The sequence below is a fragment of the Mytilus trossulus genome, chromosome 6 (genome assembly GCF_036588685.1).
Source record: "Mytilus trossulus isolate FHL-02 chromosome 6, PNRI_Mtr1.1.1.hap1, whole genome shotgun sequence".
Lineage (NCBI taxonomy): Eukaryota > Metazoa > Mollusca > Bivalvia > Mytilida > Mytilidae > Mytilus > Mytilus trossulus.
This window is the reverse complement of record NC_086378.1, coordinates 75547016-75570201: the sequence shown is the minus strand read 5'-3', so window position 1 is coordinate 75570201 and position 23186 is coordinate 75547016. Positions and strand designations below refer to the sequence as shown.

Below are 23186 nucleotides of genomic sequence, written 5' to 3'. Positions count from 1 at the left end.
GTCGTAGATGTGTCTGTGTAATTAATTAAATTAGAATATTTACTGAACTTTCATATGTCTTCTCGATTAAATGTCTTTCAAGATCCGTTACCAGAACTTTCACGATCATCTCTCAATACTTGACCGCCGTTAGATATTCTTTCACGATCGTTTCTCTCGATAAACCGAATGACACCCGTGAAAATGATTGACATAATCAATTTCTAACCTATTTTCAGGTCAGTAGTTTGACAACTTTTGTTCACGACAAATTGTAAATTTGATACTTTAAGGTTATGCTTTAATATAATAAACTTTTGGAGACGTTTTTACCAACTAGGTTAGGTTAGCACAAATACTTTAAATATACAGGACACAAAAAAATATTTATCAAATCTTCTAAATGACATTTAGGAAGGGTATTACTTTTGGTTGTCTTCTAATTTTTGGTCGGACTGTTTTCTTTTTGACATAGGTATCGTGCATAGTCTCATTTGTAATCTTTGCTTATGACTCTTCCGTTTTTTTTTTGTTTGTTTGGAGAAAATCGATGTAAAATGCGTCCGGATATTGTTTCCGTAATCATATGTACTTTTAAGTCGAAGACAAGACACACGTTTAATAGGACTATTAGTATTTGGGGAAAAGACAAGTATTTTCACGTTTTTGTCTGAATACCAAAATCATACATAAACATGTACTATAAATGAAGTGTATTTGCGATTTACTACCAATTCTGAGTGTATGACCTCGGCGGTCACTAATATACATATGTATTTATATATAATTTATCAGCGACCGCTGTGGATAGTACCAGTACACTTGGGATTCATGGTTAATAGCAAATACACTTTATGGAAAGGATAAATACGTTCAAAATAAACAGGAAAACAAGAAACTAATTGAAATGAACAAAAAACAAAATATAACAGACTTTCAAAAGAGAAGGCTGCTTAAAAACAATTATCCTGTCCCCAAGTACCTATGACTTTTGATACCATGCCTGAATTTTAACAAAACATTATCATACAAATCAAGCTCTTAATGCCGAGGGTGTGTTGTTCAGTTTATATGACACTTCCTATACTTTTATTTCAAACTGTATTTTGCATAGTTAAAAGTATATGTGTTGCACTAATATAATGAACGGCTTCAAATTTTAAAGAAATAGTATTTGATTTTGTATTATTAATTCTGCGTCAAAAGTATCGAACATGTTTTGTGTGTACTGAAATCAGTTATCACACTAAAACACTTGTATTTGAAACATTAAACAATGCATTTTCAACTAGTTTCATATTAAAAATAACATACCCGATCCTTCTTTTACTGGTTTATGTGTCACATGACTTAACGGTTGATTATTTAATGATATATATATGCAAGATTGCTATATAAGGGTGTGCTTTGCAAGTTATTCAATCCGAAGTAAGTTATTTAGTTTTGTAATAGAATTCATCATTTTAATACAGGGTTTAGTTAAACCGCACTTCTTTGCAACACAATGCATTTCATCAGTAAGAACTGCTTTTGCTATGAATCGGGAAATTTGCTCCAATCTTTAATTAGTCAAGTATAATTAGTTATAAAAGGTACTAGGATTATAATTTAGTAAGTTAGTACATAAATCAAATTCAAAGTTTCTGTTATTTTACTTAAAGTACGGTATAACACAAACAAGACCGAGACAAAACCAATAACACGCTATTTATTCATACATTGATAAATGACAGTATGCAGTTCTCGTAGGTCGTTTCAAAAAAATCCATTGGAAGCTAACACTATCAAACAAACCAACTTAATGTATGCCTTAAACATAATTTGGTGCAATCTGTTAATATGTCATAACAATAACTTTGCTATCAGAATTATCATCGAATAACAATAAATATAAAAAAGAATGGTATGATTGCTAATGGGACAACTCTCCACAAGAAACCAAATGACACAGAAATTAACAACTAAAGTATGTTTTATTGAAAAATGGTATAAATTTGGTTTTGGACTGTACTTCACCGACAGTTAGAGAAAAGTAAATTCTACGTGTAATTTGAAAGTTGTACAATCTAGGTATCGATCCAACATGGAGAACAATCTAAGATAAGATTTAAGTACACGCGAATACACATAATAAGACTGTTGATACTATTTGGCTAGTAAGTGTACATTTTGTTCTGTTTTGTTCAAAATGTTTGCACTCACTATTGCTTTATTTATTGTTTTTTCGGCTGATGCGTTCAATGTGAAAAGCAGACGTACAGCTGACGACGGTAGGTAATATTGTGATTTTAAAGAAAAAAAAAAGTCTCAAATATAATCATATCATATATCTATAATACTAAAATTACGAGGTCCAATTTGTCAGCCGTCATCACGTAAAAACGACGAATCAAAGAATTCAACTTTATTTATAACTAATATAGTAAAAAGGTGTAGATTAAAAATTACACCACTCCATGCCCTTTTGTTTTCCACGTAATTAATATTGCCAATGATTAAGAAGTTCCGGGTCGAGTCCGATACCGATACCAATAGTATATTCATCTGTTACCATTTACCTTAACTGTATGTTCCGCATTTGAAAGGCGCACCAAAAACGGTGTATTCAGGATATGCTATATACACGAGTCATAATCACAGGGTTGACACTACTAAATTGTCAAATTGTTACCTATTGTAGTATTTTAATCAGTAAGACTTTGTAAGATAACAATACGAATACTAAAAATAAGGCGTATAGTTTTCAATTTGTTAGCGGGCATGACGAAAAAACAGCGAATCAAAGAATTCAACTTTATTTATAACTAATATAGGACAATGCTGTTGATTAAAAAATACTCCATCCTAGGACCTTTTGTTTTCAAAATAATTAATATTACCAATAATTGATAAGTTCCAGTTAGACGGGTTCAAACAGAAAGATTTGAAAGCAGAGAAAACTGTGATAACTATCTTATAATCGGCATGACTTTATCAGATGATAATAATAATACAAAAATAAGTCTTGCGCATAGTTCTATACTTTAATTCAGTCACGGACCCGCAATATCACGGGTGTGTTCTAGTATAAATTGAAATCTGTAAACAAAACTGTCAATTTCGCAAACCAAATACTTCACGAAATATCTATGTAGCAAAAAGTAAAATCACAAATATATTGAACTCCAAAGACAATGCAAAAGGATAAGTCCCTATCCGAATAGCAAAATAAAAAGCACAAGCACATCAAACGAAAGGATAACAACCGTCATATTCCTGACTTGATAGAGACCTTTTTCTTATAAAAAAAATGGTCGATTATAGCTAGCTAAACTTCTCACTTGTATGACATTCAAAAGTTGAACTTAGGCCCTCTTTGACAGACAGTTCCTCCAGCATTTAATGTTTTCGCATTTTGTTGTGGTTTAAGTGTTCCTGATGACAAAAACTCCGGGAAGAGCTTCGGAATATTCTACCGCATGCATAGCTTTGATTCCTTGTCAAAATTTATTTGTGCTTTGGTCTTTTATAGATTTATCATCTCTTCAACATTTCTATCGTTTTTTTTATTGTTATTTTCTTTAGAAATGGTCATTACTGAAACGTTAGTTCATACTTAAATAAGTATTTTGTATAGCAATAATAACTGATCACCACGAAATAGGAGAATATGGTTGCAATAAGCGTTTAATTACAAACAATTAATCATTCATCATTTGAACCCGTTATCACATCTTTTATTGTATTCCTCAATTGTAAAACTAAAACATCATTTGGTTTGAATATAAAAGCGGTATGATTACCTATATGGCAAACTATTCAAAAGGGGACCAAATGACACAGAAATTAACAGCTATAGGTCACGTACGGCCTTAACAATAAGCAAAGTCCATACCGCATATTCAGCTATAAAAGGCGCCCAAAACACAGGTGTAAAACAATTCAAACGTGAAAATTAACGGGCTAAAGCTTATTCTACCGGTTTTAGCTCTGACTGTGCTCATTTACTCTTGTAGTATTGAAGAAAATAGACTGAAATGAAAAAAAATCTTTCAAAAAGTAATCAAGTTGTGTTATTATAATTCAGTCCACATAAAAAACTCATTTAAATCATTTTTTTTAAATTTTGTACGCAAGATGAGAGTTTTATGTATATAAGACCTTTAAGAAGCTGTAAGGCATTGGGAGCATTAAAGGTGCACTAGCTACAAGATATATGATATTGTTTGTTAAAAAACCCAATGAAAGTGAAATAGTGAAAAAATAATTCGTTTCTGGCAGCAAAAATAGTTCAATTCTTACAATTAAGCTAAGAACAATTGATGGTGAACTATTCTCTAGAAACTGAATAATTCGCCCTCATTGAATCCGTATTCATGTGAACTTCTATTGAATACCTATTGAATTCGACCCACAAAAACTCATTCGTATACAGGTAAAAACGATGATTACCATACAATTTCAATCTATAATACAGAATTAGACTGACCTATAAATCAATAGCATGAAAATATTGGCAATGGGAAGAAAATAGTGTCCATATATATAATACAGAGCACTAGACGTTCTGTCAATAGCATGAAAATATTGGCAATGGGAAGAAAATAGTGTCCATATATAAATATATATATATGGACACTATTTTCTTCCCATTGCCAATATCTTCATGCTATTGACAGAACGTCTAGATTTATATATGGACACTATTTTCTTCCCATTGCCAATACTTTCATGCTATTGACAGAACGTCTAGTGCCTGTGGTCTGGAACATGTATTTTTAATTATATATATGAGGTATATTTAGGAATTAATGGTATTGAATATTCAATTTTTATGCATTTTTTAACCAGTTGAGCATTTTACAGGATTGTTGGTTTGATGTTGTTTAAACTTTCCTAAAAAAAACCACCTAAAATTAGCTATTATTTGGCATGAAAGTTAGATTTATTGAAAGGGACACATATATTTCCATTTTGTTTTTCTAATTGTTTCATTGTTACAGCTTGGGTAAGGGCTTCGTTGTTTACCTTTATACACAACAAATAATTAACTATGTACTTTGTAAAAGTTATAAGTTGATTGAATAGAAAATATTATATTAAATGTTATTGGATGCCAAATTGACTTCAAATAGGTGCCGATTTGACTATATGCCGATTTAACCAGGTGCCGATTTGAGTTGAACATTTCAAATCCTCTGCGATCGTTTGCGGTATTTTCTTGAGAAACCCGGTTTTCGATCATCAAACAGAAGTAGAAACTGTTTTAAAATGATTCTAGAACGCCTCATGATTGTTGAAATAAGTTTAATTCACTTAAAAAACTTTTGAAACTTTGCGATGTTTTGAAAGGAAGTTTAAAACGCACGTGTAAAAGAAGAAATTAACCGGTGAAAGTCGAAATCCGTACATGACAGATATCACTATAATACGATTTTGAAAATAAAAAAGTTCCATCCTTTTGTAAAACAGTCTTTAATATACCTATCACATTAATGTTTGAAGGGTCTTAGCTTATACAAACCAATTTTAAGTCGGTATGAAACATCAAAACGGAATGAACAATAACCGATTACGTTTTGTAGTTTACATGCATTTGTAAATGCATTGAACAGAAAGGAGAAATTTGTAATAAAAGGTTTAGTTTTTATATTTATCACTTTTAATTTGATATTAAATAGAAATAACTTATTAATATGGACGAGTTAAAATAATTAGTTTGAAAAATACAATATCAATAACAAAGATGGCGGAATGTAAACAAACAACCTCGTCGCGAATATTGAACTTGTTCTCTTATTTCTTGCTAATTATACTATTTAGTGCGCATCCCCACTGGAAGGTCCAATTGTTGAGAATAAAAGCGCGGACTATACAAGACTTCCTATGGACAGGTCAACATTTTTGTTGTTCAAAATAAAATAAAGTATTAAACTGGTTCCCGTCCGACTAACCAAGTGCGGTAGGCGGAGGCAATAATCGACTTCCTGTTGTTCTGGTCAATAGTAATGGAAGAATGCCGCCGACGCGTCATTTTCCAAAAAGGGGGGTTGCACGGACAAAGACGAAATTAAATCGTCATTTTACAAACAAGAAAAACAGATTCGCGTAGCTCTGAATCAATTCCTAAAAACTTGGTAAATAATGATCTTCCATCACAAAAACTGAAAAAGAAAAAAATGTAAAAACGTACAAAAATAAGTTTCAACACACGTGTCGAAAAGCGTAATAGACTCGTCCACTGGAAAAACGGCAATATCGGGTTAATCAGTTGTCATGCAATCCGGTTTTATCCCAATGATCGATATTTTTTATTATCTATGAAACAAGAAAATTTCAAATGATTTGTTAATATTCAGTACTTTAATTGATGTATTCCACCTGTCCACATTTGGACAAGTCTATTTCTTTGAGATGATGCATCTTACGGACTGATGACAAATAAGGGAAACGAACTTATTTTGTATTGGTTTTACGCAGGTTTCGTTCCGAAAAATTATTTGCGCAAAAGACATTTCAAGGTCAGTTATAATTGATTTGTCTATTTTTAGAAACTGTTTTTCTTTAGAAGTTTTTTTCCATATTTTATCATATTTTACTTCTACCTTTACGATAAAACTAAACAAACCAGTCGTGGCCTTGTTCAAAATGGATAGATAATGCTAACAACGATATATTGTTAGTAAGGAAAGTATATGTCAGGTGATTGTAAATGAGTCAAATACTTACCAAGTTCCAATGATGTGAACAACTGTTTTATTCGATTATGCGTGCTTACGTTTTTTATAATCGATAAAGAGCTCATCAGAGCTTTCATGTTTACGAAGTTTTTAGAAAGTTAATATAAATAAGATAATTTTGTTTACTTCAAACAGATTATACACATTCTGATATTTTACCATTGCAGAAAAAGATACATTTCAATATTTGCCTTGCAAAGTTTATTATTATGAAATAAAAAAATATATATCTAAATTCAAGTTATGATTACATTCAAAATAATTAACAAGAGTACATATTATATATATGAACTGTTTTCTATGTAGCTATGTACTAGTTTATGAGAATAAATTCATTCATTCATTTTTCGCAGAAAATCATTGGTCTTGAAATTCCGACCGAGCAAGGGCTGTATAGCCAGTCATGGTCGTTAAAAACTTTGTTGTCTTGAAATTAATAAATTATTTAGAATATCGGAATTTCATTATATAGGCAGCATGCATGGGAATGGAAAGCCATTTAGTGAAGATTGAAAGCAAATGGATAGACAATTGGCTATGGACAAAGCGTCCAACAGGTATTAAATCAAATGAATGTAATTCTTTAACTGTTGTACTCTTTTGTTAGTTGATGGCACCAATGACGGTTTGCTGTGTATAAAGTTGTGTTACTTTTTCAACCTTGAAGTGGTTATTTCAGAGTGTTCTCGTCAGAGAACAATTCTGTCCAACGAATGCAGTCAACAACTTTGTTATGTAACCCCAAATTGATTCACGAAGATAATTGTTTCTTATACACAAATCTGAGAAAAACTAGTAACAATGAACATATCTGTCTGTAATACACCAACTTGCAACAAGATAACTATTTGAAAGCCGATCTCATCAGAGAAAAATGCTCTTCAACTTTGTTTGGCTTTACAACTATTTTGATCTGAGCGTCACTGATGAGTCTTTTGTAGACGAAACACCCATCTGGAGTATTAAATTATAATCCTGGTACCTTTGATAACTGATATATTTCAAAATACATATTTCTATATTTGAGGATAATAGATGGAAGATATCGTTGAAAAGGTTTATGAAACAATTTAAAAAATAACCGACGTGCCATGAAAATTAAAAACGGAAAGTCCGTAATAAAATGGCATAATCAAAATTTCAAACACCAAAAACCGAATGGATGACAATTTTCATATTCCTGACTTGGTACAGGCATTTTAAATTGTAGAAAATTGTGTACCAATCCTGGTTTTATTGCTAGCTTAACCTCTCACTTGTATGACAATCGCGTAGAAATCCTTTATATTGACAACGATGTGTGAACAGTACAATCAGACATAGTTGGTACAAATGTCAGTTTATTTATGTGTGTGAAAGTCCATTTGCATAATTCATACATAATAAAATAAGATTCAAAAAGATATAATGTGTGGATTTCTTAGGGTAATGGCATGTATTAAAGTTGTACGATCCATAAGTTGTACTCGGTTATTCCGATACACCCAGGGTATCTTAGACAGACTGAGTGTTTCAAGTATTGTAAATAAAACAAATCTACAAAGATACATTGTAAATGTTACTGGACAAATCTTGTGATTTTTTTCAGCTCAAAGTTATTTCTGGATAGGTTTAACAGATATAGAGAATGAAGGAAACTTTACGTGGAACATCGACAACACTGTTGCCAGTTATACACAATGGGCCTCTGGATATGGAAAACTTTCAGAAACTTATGATGCGGTAGCCTGGGGATGGAAAGCTGGATGGTTCGATTACCCCCCTTCTTACAAATATGGATATATATGTCAAAGAGATTTTTGTATGTTGCATATTTGGTAAAATGCAGATATGTAATAAATGTTAAAATTAGATAAATTTGTTTCATTAATTTCAACAAAATTTCGCACAGCATTTTTCAGACAATTCCTGGTTAGTTACATTATATTTGTATTTTGCACATTATTTTAAAAGTAACAAGAATTTTGCTAATTTCTATTCATACATATAGTTGCATATAACAATCATACCGATTTTAATTTAGCTAATATCAGCAATGTCATATTCTCATTACAACATCAAACTGAATCTAATTTTATGGGCAAATTTAACCTAGCTAATAAGATCTGAGTTGTCGTCTCTTGAACTTACCCATTAGCAACATCCTTTACTATTCCATTTTTAATAGTTTCCATACTCTCCTAAACGAGGACAAAAAGCATATACATTGTAAATTAACAAATTGGTAATAATTCAGGTCGTTATTCAGAGCTATTATCAAAAACTTATACAACGATACAAATTGATGCTTATATAAAATCTTTGCTTTCAAGGATGCTTCAGATTACAATTGTTGGTTCAGTGAGCGTTTCAAAACAACACATTGTTAGTGTGCATAACTCATCTATTAAACAGTGGATATACTGAAATCATATTCTTTTCAGGTCAGAAAAAAAATCAAGACATCATCGCTACGACTGACAGTATGTAGTAAATAATAAGTACTGATACATATATTGATTTGTATGTTAATCTTATCAAACATCTAGATTTGTTTTTATTTTTGCAGTCTTAAATGTAGAAGATTTTAACTTCCATTTCGAAACTATGTGTAGGATCTCTACATCTTTATAAAGAACACATTTTTTCATTTGCTATAAGTAAATAAAACAACACTTTATAAATATTGAAGCACTTTTTTTTAGGATATACCTTTAGCAAGATTTATTTCTATTGTAATGATAAATCATGCTTATTATATATTTAATTCTTGATACTTAATAATTTTCCATCAAAAGTATAGTTAAAATCATTTTTTATATGAAAAGTTTTAAATCGCAAAAATACTGAACTGCGAGGAAAATTCAAAATGGAAAATCCCTTTTCAAATGGTCAATTTCTGAAAACCCGTTAAACGAATGGACAACTACTGTACATGTCATATTTCTGACTTGGTACAGGCATTTTCCTATAGCTAGTTTAACTTCTCACTTGTATGTCAGTCCTGTCACATTCCATATATTGACAAAGATGTGTAAACAAAACAAACAATCATGCACAGGTGAAAATTTCAAAACAAGTTATATCAGCAATATCGCAGTATTGATTTCACCATGTTAGGCTTTTTGAATTTAGATACGTGTATATACAAAATTTTATACCAAAATAAGAATTTTGTTGCATTCAAAGATATTCGTTTTCCTTATTTTATTTATTGAGCCTTAAAAAAGACATTTCTATTTCCATTTGTCCGTGCTAAATATGATCCATTGATGCTTGCTTACCAAAGCAAATATTGTGGATACATTATTATTTGTTGAGTACAGGAGAGCCACTTTAAGTGTTCAACGAATAACAAATTTGTCATCAGTTCGTGCAGACTTGCACAAAACATCGAAAGTAAATGCACTTTTAATCAGAATGCTGATACTCAACTTTACTATTTCATAACGCACTTTCAATTTTTGATATTCCTCGGAGTTCTGTATTTTTGTTATTTTACTCTCCATGTATAGGTATGGTTTAAATACAACGCTTGAGAAGTCAATGAATTGCCATATTTATATATCACAATGAACCTTTTAAATTCCCTGGAAAGGAATGTTGCTTTATTGTTCTCCTGTCGTTGTAATGCACCTAAGCTGTTTTTGTTTCTGTTTCATTACATATCTAAAAGATATTTAATATTGTAGTCATTACGGTTTTGATATAATTGCAAAATTGGAAAAGATTATTATTAAAGACTTTGTAAAACGACATTACAATTTATGTGGATCCATATTTGATTAACGCCAATGCTTGAAAAACTTCAACCGGAACCAAGCCAGGAATATGACAGTTATTCATTGGTTTGATGTGTTTTAGCATTTGATTTGGCCTTTCATTTATGCACTTTCCGTTTAAAATTGACTCCGGGGTTCTGTACTTTTGTGATTTTAATTTTTCATCACTATATTTTGAAGATCATCTTTCAGTGTAATAAGAATGGAAGTTTAGTAGGATGTTAAGTCAAACATTTAGGCGACCGATCTATTCATTTTCTATTCTTGATAATGATTACAAGTTTTTTAAGTAGTTCCGAGAAATTGATTTTTTGTACATAAAAAAAACTGTAATGATTATTTTATTTCTGCTAAAGTAAATATATTTTTCTTATAGAGAGGATACAGATTCGAGAATGTTATCAAAATATAATAAACAATACAAATAACCGTAGTTCTTTAACGTGAATACTACCTCGTAGTAGATTGGATATTATTTGAATCAAGGATTTATATAGTTTGTTAAATCCTTAATCATAGCAATTCCTAATTTTCACAATTATGTCTCGCGTTTTTTTTAATACGAAAACCCTCCCAGTCGTATTGAATAGTGTCAGAACATCTAAACATGTATTTACACTAAAATTCATACGAAGGCATCTAATTTTAGTTTTGAACGTCAAAAAGATTCTCGTTTCTTTATTTCAGGAACCGGATGGTTGAGATTTGGCAATGATTGCTATTTCTTTGGCACCAATGGAGTAGACTGGTTTACAGCAAACGTAAGTTTGGTAGATATATAATTAATATTCATGAATTCATATAATACATCATAGAAAAGTATAAACAAAACAACACGTAACCTGCCAAAACCTGTAATGTTCTTGGATACTCCATAAAAGAGGGACAAAAGGTACCAGAGAGACAGTCAAACTCATTGATTGAAAATAAACTGACAACGCAATATGTGTTAGAAGACCCTTCATTGCTAGTGGCTTTCTTGTACTAGTGTTACTTATGGTAATTTCAAATTTTACGACGAGCCAGAAGTGTGAAAACTCAGAAGACTCTTGATTACTAGTGTTATTTATGGTTTTCAAATCTTACGACGAGTCTCATTCAGAACCATTCTTACATGTAAATAATCTCGTAATCGTGACGATTTGCTATTCTGAGAATCCTCTTAGAATGCGGCAGAATTTTAAACCCTGAATCAGAAGCGTCTCGGATACATTCGCTATCGCCTGACAAAAGGATGTTCATGTCAAATAGTATAGTCTGTGATAAAAAATAATTATTATATTCTCCGTTTTTTTTCAAATCTCTGTTAATTTTTATTTTTTGTATATCTCCATCATGAAGAATACTTATTATTGGTTTGAAGCAATGTCTACGTTAGTTTTAAAATTATTTTGCCTTCAATATGGCTCTGTTTAGGATTATATACGTTTTAATGGTTTTGAACATTAAGTTCTTCCTCTGTGTATACCATTTTATAAACAAACTCGAACAATACTATTACTGTTTCATAAAAAAACCCAGACTGGTACATATTCCTTAGAAATATACACCACACAAAAAACTCATGCGAAAAATATAATTCCCGAAAAGACCATGGATGGAAACTGTTTAATTGAAATAACGTAACGTGACATTGTTTACCCTACGGTTTGCCTCTAAAAATAATTTGTCTTCATTAATCATAACACTAAGTTGATTTTTTTTCTAATCGACAGGAAAACTGCAAACAAAGGGGGAGTCATTTAGCAAAGATGTACAACAATACCTTAGATGAATGGATGATGACGAAAAAAACATCAGGTAAAAAGAAAATGTACAAGCTCTTGAAAGTTGTAACCAATTAACTAAAACATGAAAAAAAAAGTAGATCGCTATGGATGAAAAAAGTAGATGAAAATCAGAATCGTCTGCATACATTTTGACTCCTATTCTTACACTATAAACATACGATACCTATTTGAGTGCGCATGACATTTTTCTTTTATTGAAATATAAACTTTATCGGGTGTGCTGCTCAATAAAATTTGGAAAGCAAAAAACTAAAACTCATTAATATACTCCATGCCTAGCAAACGTTCGTGCTTCCTACGCGAATGGGCTCATGCATGATTCGATTTCCCGCTTCCCTGCATTTCCTTGTCAGCTTTATCTGGAGCAGTAACACATAAGCATCTGTTATGTATATTGTTTTCAGAAATTTATTTACAGACCAATCATATTACTGGATTGGACTAACAGACATGACAAATGAAGGACAATTTAGATGGACCATTGATAATACTACCCTTACATTTTCAAACTGGGCGTCAACCTATGGCACAGCGAAAGGATCGCCGGACAGATCTGATGTTGTAGCATGGGGATGGAGTTCTGAATGGTTCGATTATCCAGCTACAGATAAATATGGATATGTTTGCCAAAGCAGGTCATGTAAGTAAATTAATCTCTTAAAGTCAGTCCTGACACTAGAATTCATTCTTTATATGTTTTGTTTTCTGTTGATTAACATCACTATGAAATGGAAATCATCCAATTTCTTTTAAACAGTCATGAATGAATATTCTTTTAGGCTGTCCAGGTATTGATTTTTTTTGTTGACAAAGGAAATGGCTCTTGTCTTATTCATTTTTTATTGACCATTGTTTTGCTTCCTTATATCGGTCACAGCATCTAGATTTACAGTAAGAACTATTACGAGTGTTGTCGTAAATTCATCATGCATCTGACATCAAACATTTATCTTGCTTGCATTGCCTCATATCCACTCACTTCCTTTACTTAAAATGTTGATATCTTCATGTCAGTTAATTCATCTAACTCCTAAAATTGTTGTTGACTATTGATATGTTTTCAGGTAATGGAGCAAACTGACAACTATCATGGAACAAGATAACGGAATTAAAATAATTGCATTTGAGTTGTTGAGCAGTTTGTTTAAAATATTACAAATGTTTAAACAGTTGTGCTCACGACAAAATAATTAGAAAAGATGACATATGGACTTAAATGTTTTACCATAAGTATAAAGAAAACTTTTTTTCAATAGCTTTCATTTAAGCAGCAACCCTCTTTCAAGGAAATCTTGATAGGATATGCAAGTCTTAGCACAGTGTAATGATTTGGAGATCAATACGAAATATACAGATTACGATGGAACGTTGCTTCAAAAATGGAAAGTTCACAATAAGAAATGAGAATCAATCTAAATTTTTCATAAAATTTAGAATTCAGCGGGTTAGATGATCTTAGATGAATATATATAAAAAGAAGATAACGAATCAAAGTTATAGCCATTATTAGATAAGAAATATATTATAATGTTGATTGACTGCTAATTGACTTGCTGGACGTCCTTGAAAAAGTTATCCCTCGAATATAAAAAAAAGTCCGTTTGAGTTTTATTTAAGGAATGACTGTAATATTTTTCTGTCTATGAAGAAATAACATAAAAAATTTGGTGCACACTGAATAACGCGCGTAGCGTGTTATTTTACAGTGTGCACCACATTTTTTTAATGTTATTTCGAATAGACAGAAAAAGTATTACAGTCATTTCTTATAATTTACTTCTAGATTCCATTTTTAACCGTAGAAAACCATGAAAACCCGTTGATGACGTTACGGTCACATGACTAAATTATGTCTATGGGCTCATAACAATATAACGTCAGCCAATCAGATGACGCGTTACATCCAAAATTAAATTATAAACCTATAGATAAAATGTATTACAAATTCAAGTTTCATATAAGCGCTTCATCTTTTCTTTTCTAACAATAATACAAACTAATTTATCGTTAGATTGCTTTGTCAATATTTAAAAAGTTACACCATTAGGCCTATTGTAAAATACCAGTTTACACATTGTTTTTCACATTCAATTTTATATGGGAGATGTATCATATACAATCTTATGATACACAGTCTCTTTATATATGCTTCACTGAAATACAAATGATTTAAACAAGATAAACTACCTTGTCATTTAATTTATATTTGTGTAGAATTGTGAAGAGAACACCAGAGGCTGTTACGGTCAATTTATTCACTCCATTAACTATTATTAACAAAGTTGATCATGAATCATTATGTTTAGTGTCCGACCTGGTGGACAATACTTAAATAACTTAGCAAACATTCACTGAACTAGTACACATTAGGTCCACCTCCAGGTTCGGGATTTTCCTACTGTGTGGAAGACCCATTGGTGGCCTTCAGTTATTTTCTGCTCTTTAGTCAGGTTGTTGTTTCTTTGACATATTCCTAATTTCCATTCTCAATTTCATTCATAAATAAATTATTATTCTCAAACATGCACACATATGATCTAAATTTGAAAATGAATAGGTACCTATAGAGTTTTTAAAGACTCAATCTTGTAACATTATCCCCCTTTTTTGTCTATCAGTAAAACACACAATAACAAACCTGCAACTGCTATTTTTGATTTTTCACTTCAAAAAAGGAAGAAAAAGGCGGAACATAATTTGGAAAGCAAGATAAAAATGTGCTGTTTATGAAAATTAAATACTGCATCTCAAGAAACAAAATCAGAATCAACACTCCTTTGAATTAGACATTAGCAGTATTTTGTGAAAGGTAGCTAAGGGATTTACAAACCCATTGCCGTCAGAAAAAAATATTTAACGTTAAAAAGCAAGCATAATTATGATAACAACCGCATAGTCCTTACAACTAACAGTAACAGATGCAAGAACGTCAACTATAAAAATATATCTTTGTTCAATGTTTAGTTACATTACAATCGAATGTAGTCTCATTGTGGTCTTGTATCATATTTTAGGCGAAATATTGTAATCACAAACAAGATGAACCTAACATATTTAGGTAGATATAGCGGCTTGTTGTATCAAATTACGGCCGAAATACAAAATAACCGCCCGGACAATATATTTAAAAAAAAAGGTAAAGAAAAAGAATAATCATTTACTATCACATTGTCAATCCAAGCTGGATATCGTGATGTAAAATTCGCGAAATGGTTAATGGTTCAACGGAGATTACGGGAGACTTTTTTCTGTCTCCGCTTGTGTAAAAAAATGATGGTATAGAATGAAGAATGTAAACGGTAAATGTGTCAAAGAGACTGTTACCTGACCATATAAAAAAAAGGCCACCGATGGGTCTTCGTGCGGAGGCTGGCTCTATCTAGCAGACGAAAATTAAGCTTCAAAATGGGGGTTGCGTAAGTTTTTACAATGTACCTAAAAAGAATTTCCATCTGAATCCAAATATGATGAATAGAAATTGTGTGGTCAAGCTGATGACAAAATACAAAATCTTAATCCAGATTTTCATTATTCATACTATTTATTGATAGCGTCGACAGAATTAAAAAAAATCTGACTCCGAGATTTTATTTCGTAACTGTATAATGATTTACTGCAATTTAATGTGTCGTATATAAGCTTATTTGTGTTATGCGAATGATATCTCTGACTCGTATTTCTTTAAAAGTAAATCGCCAGGTAATCTTTCGATCAACAGTTTATGAATACCCAGGTAAACACCTTTTGTTTGGTTTGAATCATGCGCTTTTGACGAAAATAAACATCACGGATCACGTCCTAGTTAAAACCTCGATAGAAGTCAAAGGGTACGGTACTAACCCGATATTACAGACGAAGCGACAGGTAAGTTTCTTATCACAGCGTGATGTTGAATTAATTTATATACATAAATATGCAAATTCTTACAAAATATTTTTTCATCATTGTCTTTGTCTTAAAATTCTTTGAATTTTCAATTCTTTAAGAAAGTTGAGTTACGATACAGTATTGACATTTCAAGTAACATGTTCATTTATAGTCAACTTCAAGGTAAGAAGAAGGAAAGAGATTTTATATTTGATCTAACCTATCATACAAAAAAAATCTTCCTTGTCGAGTCGAAATAAAGTCCGTTTAAACTGGTTGTAGTTTGATTTAAAAAATAACAAAGAAGTCATTTCCATTTGTACATTAATAACTCCAGAGAGGGGGTTACACACATCATGTAGCAGGGGAAGCACTATCCCTACCCGAGTGTATATAAAAAAAAATCATGCCAATTCATATCTTATTTAAAAAATATATAAACAGTCGCTATTTCATGGAAAGTAAACATGATAGATTGGTAAAAAATCTGATACAGCATCTATAATTATTGTAATAAATACTAAACATTTCATATACGTGATCTATGTATAATCATCAACCTTTATAGTATCACAAATCTAATCAAAATTTCTCAACCTTGTCATATATATAATGAATCTTGAATTAACCGAAGCATATATTACAATTATGATGACATTAGGGTCAAGGCAATCCCTCTAGCTGTATTTTAACAGCTAGTTGATTGAAAGTCCCTCGCTCTGTATTTTAAACGCTTAAGTTAAGTTCCTCTGGACAAGGAGGTTATATACTATAAGTATCTCGTATAACCTCCCTAGTCAATATTTTGATCAGTTTATCTACAACAAAACATTGTAAATATTAAGTGCTAAAACAAGAAAGACAAATAAAGACAAATTCAGAAAATCAAATGCATGCAAATATCAGATATCTATAATACTAAAATGACGAGGTCCAATTTGTCAGCCGTCATCACGTAAAAACGACGAATCAAAGATTTCAACTTTATATATAACTAATATAGTACAAAGGTGTAGATTAAAAATTACACCACTCCAGGCCCTTTTGTTTTCCACGCAATTCCGATACCGATACCTATTGTATATTCACCTGTTACCTTATCTGTATGTTCCGCATCTGACAGACGCACCACCAAACGGTGTAATCATGATTTATATGCTATATACACGGGTCATAATCACAGGGTTGACACTACTAAATTGTGATATTACGGGTGTGTTCTAGTACTATATAAATGTCTTGATAAGCTCTATTGTTTCGCCTAAGTTAGTCTCGTTATTGCTATATTGCAAACAAATATGATATAATAATGGTAAACTTTATAAACGACCACCACTGCAGTATAATGTAAACGACAATCCTTTCAGTCTTATCTGAATTAATACCGAGCAGTCTTATTTAAACCTGCACATGGATACATATGTGTACACAGGTGATTATTTGGAACTTTCTTTGACCATGTGTAAACAGTTGTTCATATTTATCAATATAAATATTTACGATTAAACTTTCAAATACCGGCAGTGACTGACCCTAAATCTTGACAGATAAACACTTAAATTACGTCATATTCTGAAAATAATCAGGTTTATTATTAGTCACCTGAATAATTTATGATAAGGGAAAATTATATAATCCAAAATCGTTTAAAAATTCAGTGCAAAACAATGGTTTAAGATTAATTTAAGTCAATAAGAAGATTAGAGTCTTTATATTTGTTTTATTTTTTACAATTTGTTGACTTATTTAATATATTATATACACACTCCTTGAAAGGTCAAGCTTTAACAATAGAATAGTGTGACCTTTGACCGTGTGCATGGAACTTGTTATTGTCCGTGTGCATGGAACTTGTTATTGTCCGTGTGCATGGAACTTGTTATTGTCCGTTTGGGTTCCATAAACAAATATTGATGGCCTTGAGCTGTTTTCTTCTCTTTAGTCGGGTTGCTGTCTCTTTGACACACTCCTCATTTCCATTCTCCATCTTATTAAATTATCCAAATTATCTATTGGGAATTTGACTTTTATCTACCATTTTCTACTATAGTGATTCCAACCCTGACATATCTTGCAGGAATTTATTATATGTATTATATATCAATAATAAAGTTTTCCATTATATTAATAAACTTAAGTATACATATTTTTTCATAATTTTAATTTTCAGTCGACTTTTTATTTATATATCTACACACTCATTGAAAAGTAAAACTTTCACACAATGGGATCTTTGGCTGTGTACCATGTACCTTATTATTATAGTCAGTTTAGGTTTTAAAAATTTTCAATGATACGAATTTTATATTTGAATCTTCTCTATCTTCTCTCATTTCTTATTATTTTACGAGCCCCGACATCTCTTGCTAGAATTTATTATCAATGAATAATAAAGATTTCCATTCGGTATCTTCAATAAACATGTATTTAACAATGAAGCCTTTACAAAGGGCAGTACAGTTTATGACTATGACAACAATAGTTATTTAATGGTCACTACCAGTTACCATCTAGTCAACTACAAATAAATGACCCTGACCATATTCATATTTAAATTATGTTGTTTACTACAGAACATCTGACCTGTTGCTATCACGGTCATTTCATCCCTCTACCTTGTTTAAAATATGTTACAACTGTTTAACTGCTAGTACTAAAGCATAAAATATGAAATAAATAATGGAATACACTGCAAAGCAACCAAAGTATTATATAAATAAATAAAAACGATAATCAATGAGTTATATCTACTCGGATGCGAAAATATAAACATGATAAAGTAAACGTTTTATATCTCTCTCTATAACCTTTCATGATGTCCTTTCAATGAATTATTCAAAGTTTGATAATTATGAAGCATTCTTTTGCTAAATATTTGCGCATCAAAATACAAAGTCATATAGAATAGATTATTGCTACTTTCTATATACAAAAGTTTGGATTTATAATTATCGTGTTTTCTGTGCCTTGATATCTTAACATATAAGCTGCAAGCCGACAGGTGAACCTTTTTGGCTTTCACTATAAAAGTAACGGAAGACGTTGTATAAAAGGCAATGAGACAACTCTCCACCAAATACTTAATGACATTTTCAACTATAGGTCACCGTGCGGCCTTCAACAATGAACAAAACAATACCACATAGTCAGCTTTTAATGCCCCCAAATTACAAATGTTAAACCATTCAAACGAGAAAACTAACGGCCAGATCGTGTTAGTATTGATTATACGTTTTACCATTTGAAAAGACAGCACTTAATGTTTTCAGCATCTATAATTTTATTAATAAGCTTGCTTTATTACTTGCAGGATGAAGCTACAAATTGCTGTGTTATGTTTTGTCTTCATAGCGCTTGCCTCCGCTAAAAGACATAGGAGGGGCAAAGACAAGATGAGTAAGTAAACCAATTATCACACACTCTACATTAATTTCCAAACACATTGTTAATTTGAGCTTAATTAATGAAACTGAGTTCATTTGATATTAGTTTTTTTTTCTTATTTACTCACGGTGCAGTGTATTGAATTCATTTGTATTTTTCATGTCGATGTCTTTTAAAGCCGACAATACGGTATATATTTTGGTCATTGTTGAAGGCCGAACGATTTTTTATACGGTTTAACTTATATATCATTTGACTTTTGATGGAAAGTTGTATCATTGGCAATACTACCACATCTTCTTATTTTAATATTCATTACGCAATGAGAAAACTAAATCGTTGTGTTTGCCAAGGGCGAATTTAAAAGCATACATCCAAAAAAGAAAGTTTAGATTTCTAGAATTCGCCCTCATGCAAAGATATGATTCCTTGCCGGGCTTGGGTTTATAGCTCTTCATCTTTTAATAAGCTTTGGATTTTCAAATATTTAGGCCTGAGCATCACTGAAGAGTCTTTTGTAACTGATGAATGTAAATTTTCAAATCTTTACATAAAAATTGTAATTTTTAATACATACAGGTTGCTTCTTTGGTGCCATTTTGCATATTCTGATCATACCAGGAACGCGTGTTATGTTTTCGCAATATTTATTTTTTGAGTTTTGAATTTTGAATTTTGAATTCATTTTTTTCATTATGAATAACACTTATCGGCTTTCGTAGTTACAGGAACATTGTTCCCGTAATAAATGTAATTCTATTTGTCACGAACAAGATTTTCTTTAAAACCCTCGCTATATATCAATATAAGACTTTACTACAAAATAATGTACCCGCTTTATAACAAATTGAACAATTAATCTTGGTATTGATGGTTGAAGACCGTACGGTTACCCATAATTGCTGCCATCCACTTCATTTGAAATTTGGTAAAAAGTTGTCTCATTGGCAATCATACCACATCTCCTTATTTTTATTTATTCTGTAGGATGCCGATACGAGCGTGGAGATTGGGGAGACTGTGATTTAACATCAAACACTGTATCTATGACCTTGAACCTGAAACAGGGGTCACCTTCAGACTGTGTTCCAACTCAAACAAAGTCTATCCCATGTGAACATCTGGAACAGATCAAAGCATGGAAAGCAAAGAAGTTTGAACGAAAGGCAAAGTTTGCTGAACACAGGGAACATAAGAACAGACTGAAGAAACACAAGAAAGGCTTGAAGGAGAAATTCGGAAGTAAGTGAACACCTTTTATCACATTAATTTTACAACATATGAATTCAAAGGAAAGATAAAAGAAAAGCAACATGAAAGTTTTACACTATTATAGTCTAGTAGATATAGTTTAGAAACTTTGTTTAATCAAAGCTAATATTATAAAATGAAAAGTAATCTCCTTAAAAATAAATCTATAATAAGAATATGTACAAATTTCTAGTATTTAAAACAAAGTATTGCATGTTTTCATAGCTTCGAGATACCCTAGCAATTTAACAAATTATGGTTCATCGTACTATAGTATTGAAAGCTTCATTTCCAGAAATATAGATATAATGTTAAACGCTAAAATATGGAAGAAGGTAAAGTTGTACTTTGTAATATCAACATAACAATGTTCGCAATGGATATAAAATTTCAGTAAGAGTTGTATTTCTTTCATTAGTTTTAGAAAAGCTACGTATATCTTGTTCTGTTTGACGACTGTGTCTTAACAGAAAAAAAATCTAGTTATCACGCACTTTATTCAGAACTCATAAATAACCAATACCACATGATTCTTCGATAAAAACAAATTCAAAAACAAAACTGCTTACCGATTTTAAGATTGCTTATCTTGCTTATTGTTCGCCAAATACCTTCAAATACACATGTGTTCCATTTACTACATAGTGGTAACATTTAATAGATGCACTAAACACACGCACTATCAAATATTTTTTCAAAACATACTTCGTATATAACCTGGATAGATCTTTATTGTTCTGTTGTTTATTTACAGTGGGCTGCAGATTCGATGTGTCTGTGAGTGAATGTAACCAGGAAACCAACATGGTAACCAAGACATTTACAGTTACTGGAGGAGATCCAGCGACATGTCAACCAGAATCTATCGCTTATTCATGTGAACTTCACGAGAAACTCATGAGATGGAAACAGAAAAGACAAGACAAAAGGAAAAATAAGAATCACAAAAGGAAGGAATGGAAAAATAAAAGACACGAGAGACGACAGAACAGACGTGAAAGACTATCAAATTCAAATTAACAAATTAACAAATTAACAAATAGGCTATAGTTACTACCATTAAGAGTGAACAAACAAGTTAATCACAAATTTAGTTAGATATGACCTTTTTTTTTTTTACCCAAAACCATTTTTTATATTTGTAAATGTTATTTTTTTATATTGCATTATAAATCATACTTGAGACATCGAAACCATATACTGCTAAATGTTTAATCTAGCTTTAAATCTAATGTCAAAGAAGTATATGTCTGTTTATTAGAACCACGTTACGTATTTTGTCAAGTTTTTATTGTCTGTGACATTTATGTTTTAACATTGACTGTAAATGTTTTTAAGTGTATTTCCAATAAAATATTTTTTAACTTCTTGACATTATGAAAAAAACATTTATACCACAAAACAGCGACTTAGTTATTAAATCACGAGTCTGAGTGATATTACGGAATTGATGGAAGTAAATATTGTCGGAATCTTACAATTTTGAACTACTTAGACGAAAGCAACTATTACAGTGCATTCCCATATTTAAATTTATATGCACTTTACTTAATACATGTTATGATGTTGCTACATGAAATTGCTTAAAAGTACATGAACCATTATTAGACAACATTGTACACCTTGATTTCATTATCATTACAAATGCAAAATGGGGTAAGGCAAATTTTTCCTGTATTTGTATTTCTCAGAGGGCCAATATCTAAAACCTCCAAAATGGTGACTGGAAAATAGAATACGTTCGCTACAGGACTACAGATTTCTTCTGACCAGCAGTAAAACCATTGCCAAAGTAGGGCGTCCGTTTGCTTGTGGAGGATGTACAAGTACGCAGACCACGTAAGGTCAGAATGGGGACGTTAAAATCCGATGCCTCGCGTGGTACTCTCGTTGAGAGAGTAACACGCTCTGTGCAAGTCAAAAACCCTCGCAACAACTCTGTTGAATGTCTGTATGTGACCTGTTGCAAGGTTTAATTTCTGTCCCTATCCAATTCTCCCTTTTTTCAATGGCAGTACAAATTTCCACGACATACATCCCGAGAGGGTCAATAGGGGGTCCGTAAACATGTTAACAACACCTTGATTTTGGCAAAAACAGTTAACAAAAATGCAAAAAATGCTGATGATAACAGTTAAGAAAGTTGGTTAAAATAGTTGACAGCTTTATTTTATCTCAGATAACAGTTAACAACACCTTGAAAAGAGCCAAAACAGGTTAACATAAAAAGGTATTGCCCCCTCATCCAGTTTCGTCTTTATTATAGATCCTGTTGTATATTTTATGTTAATTTGTTATCGTCCCAACCATGTATGATATATTTGCCACTGGACAATAAGCTACCTACAATCGATATCTAAAAGATATGTAATTACAATTTTGCATCGTGATTAACCAAAGTGAATAATGTGTATTCGAAAAACATTATCTTTCAT

At 31.4% G+C, this 23186-nt stretch overlaps 2 protein-coding genes across 2 annotated transcripts; both read left to right on the top strand.

Moving 5' to 3' along the window:
• The first annotated feature begins 7185 nt into the window (after positions 1-7185).
• On the top strand, positions 7186-13684 carry LOC134723015 (perlucin-like protein). The gene is made up of 6 exons (XM_063586645.1): positions 7186-7255; positions 8287-8446; positions 11109-11220; positions 12175-12259; positions 12668-12889; positions 13314-13684. The coding sequence occupies exons 1-6, from the start codon at positions 7186-7188 to the stop codon at positions 13328-13330; spliced, it is 666 nt and encodes a 221-aa protein (XP_063442715.1). The 3' UTR covers positions 13331-13684.
• Positions 13685-15912: 2228 nt separating this feature from the next.
• Positions 15913-22123, top strand: LOC134721844 (uncharacterized). Its single transcript, XM_063585093.1, has 4 exons — positions 15913-16113; positions 19427-19512; positions 20488-20742; positions 21506-22123. Exons 2-4 carry the CDS (start codon positions 19428-19430, stop codon positions 21769-21771), a joined length of 606 nt encoding a protein of 201 aa, XP_063441163.1. The 5' UTR covers positions 15913-16113; position 19427; the 3' UTR covers positions 21772-22123.
• Positions 22124-23186: the final 1063 nt, after the last annotated feature.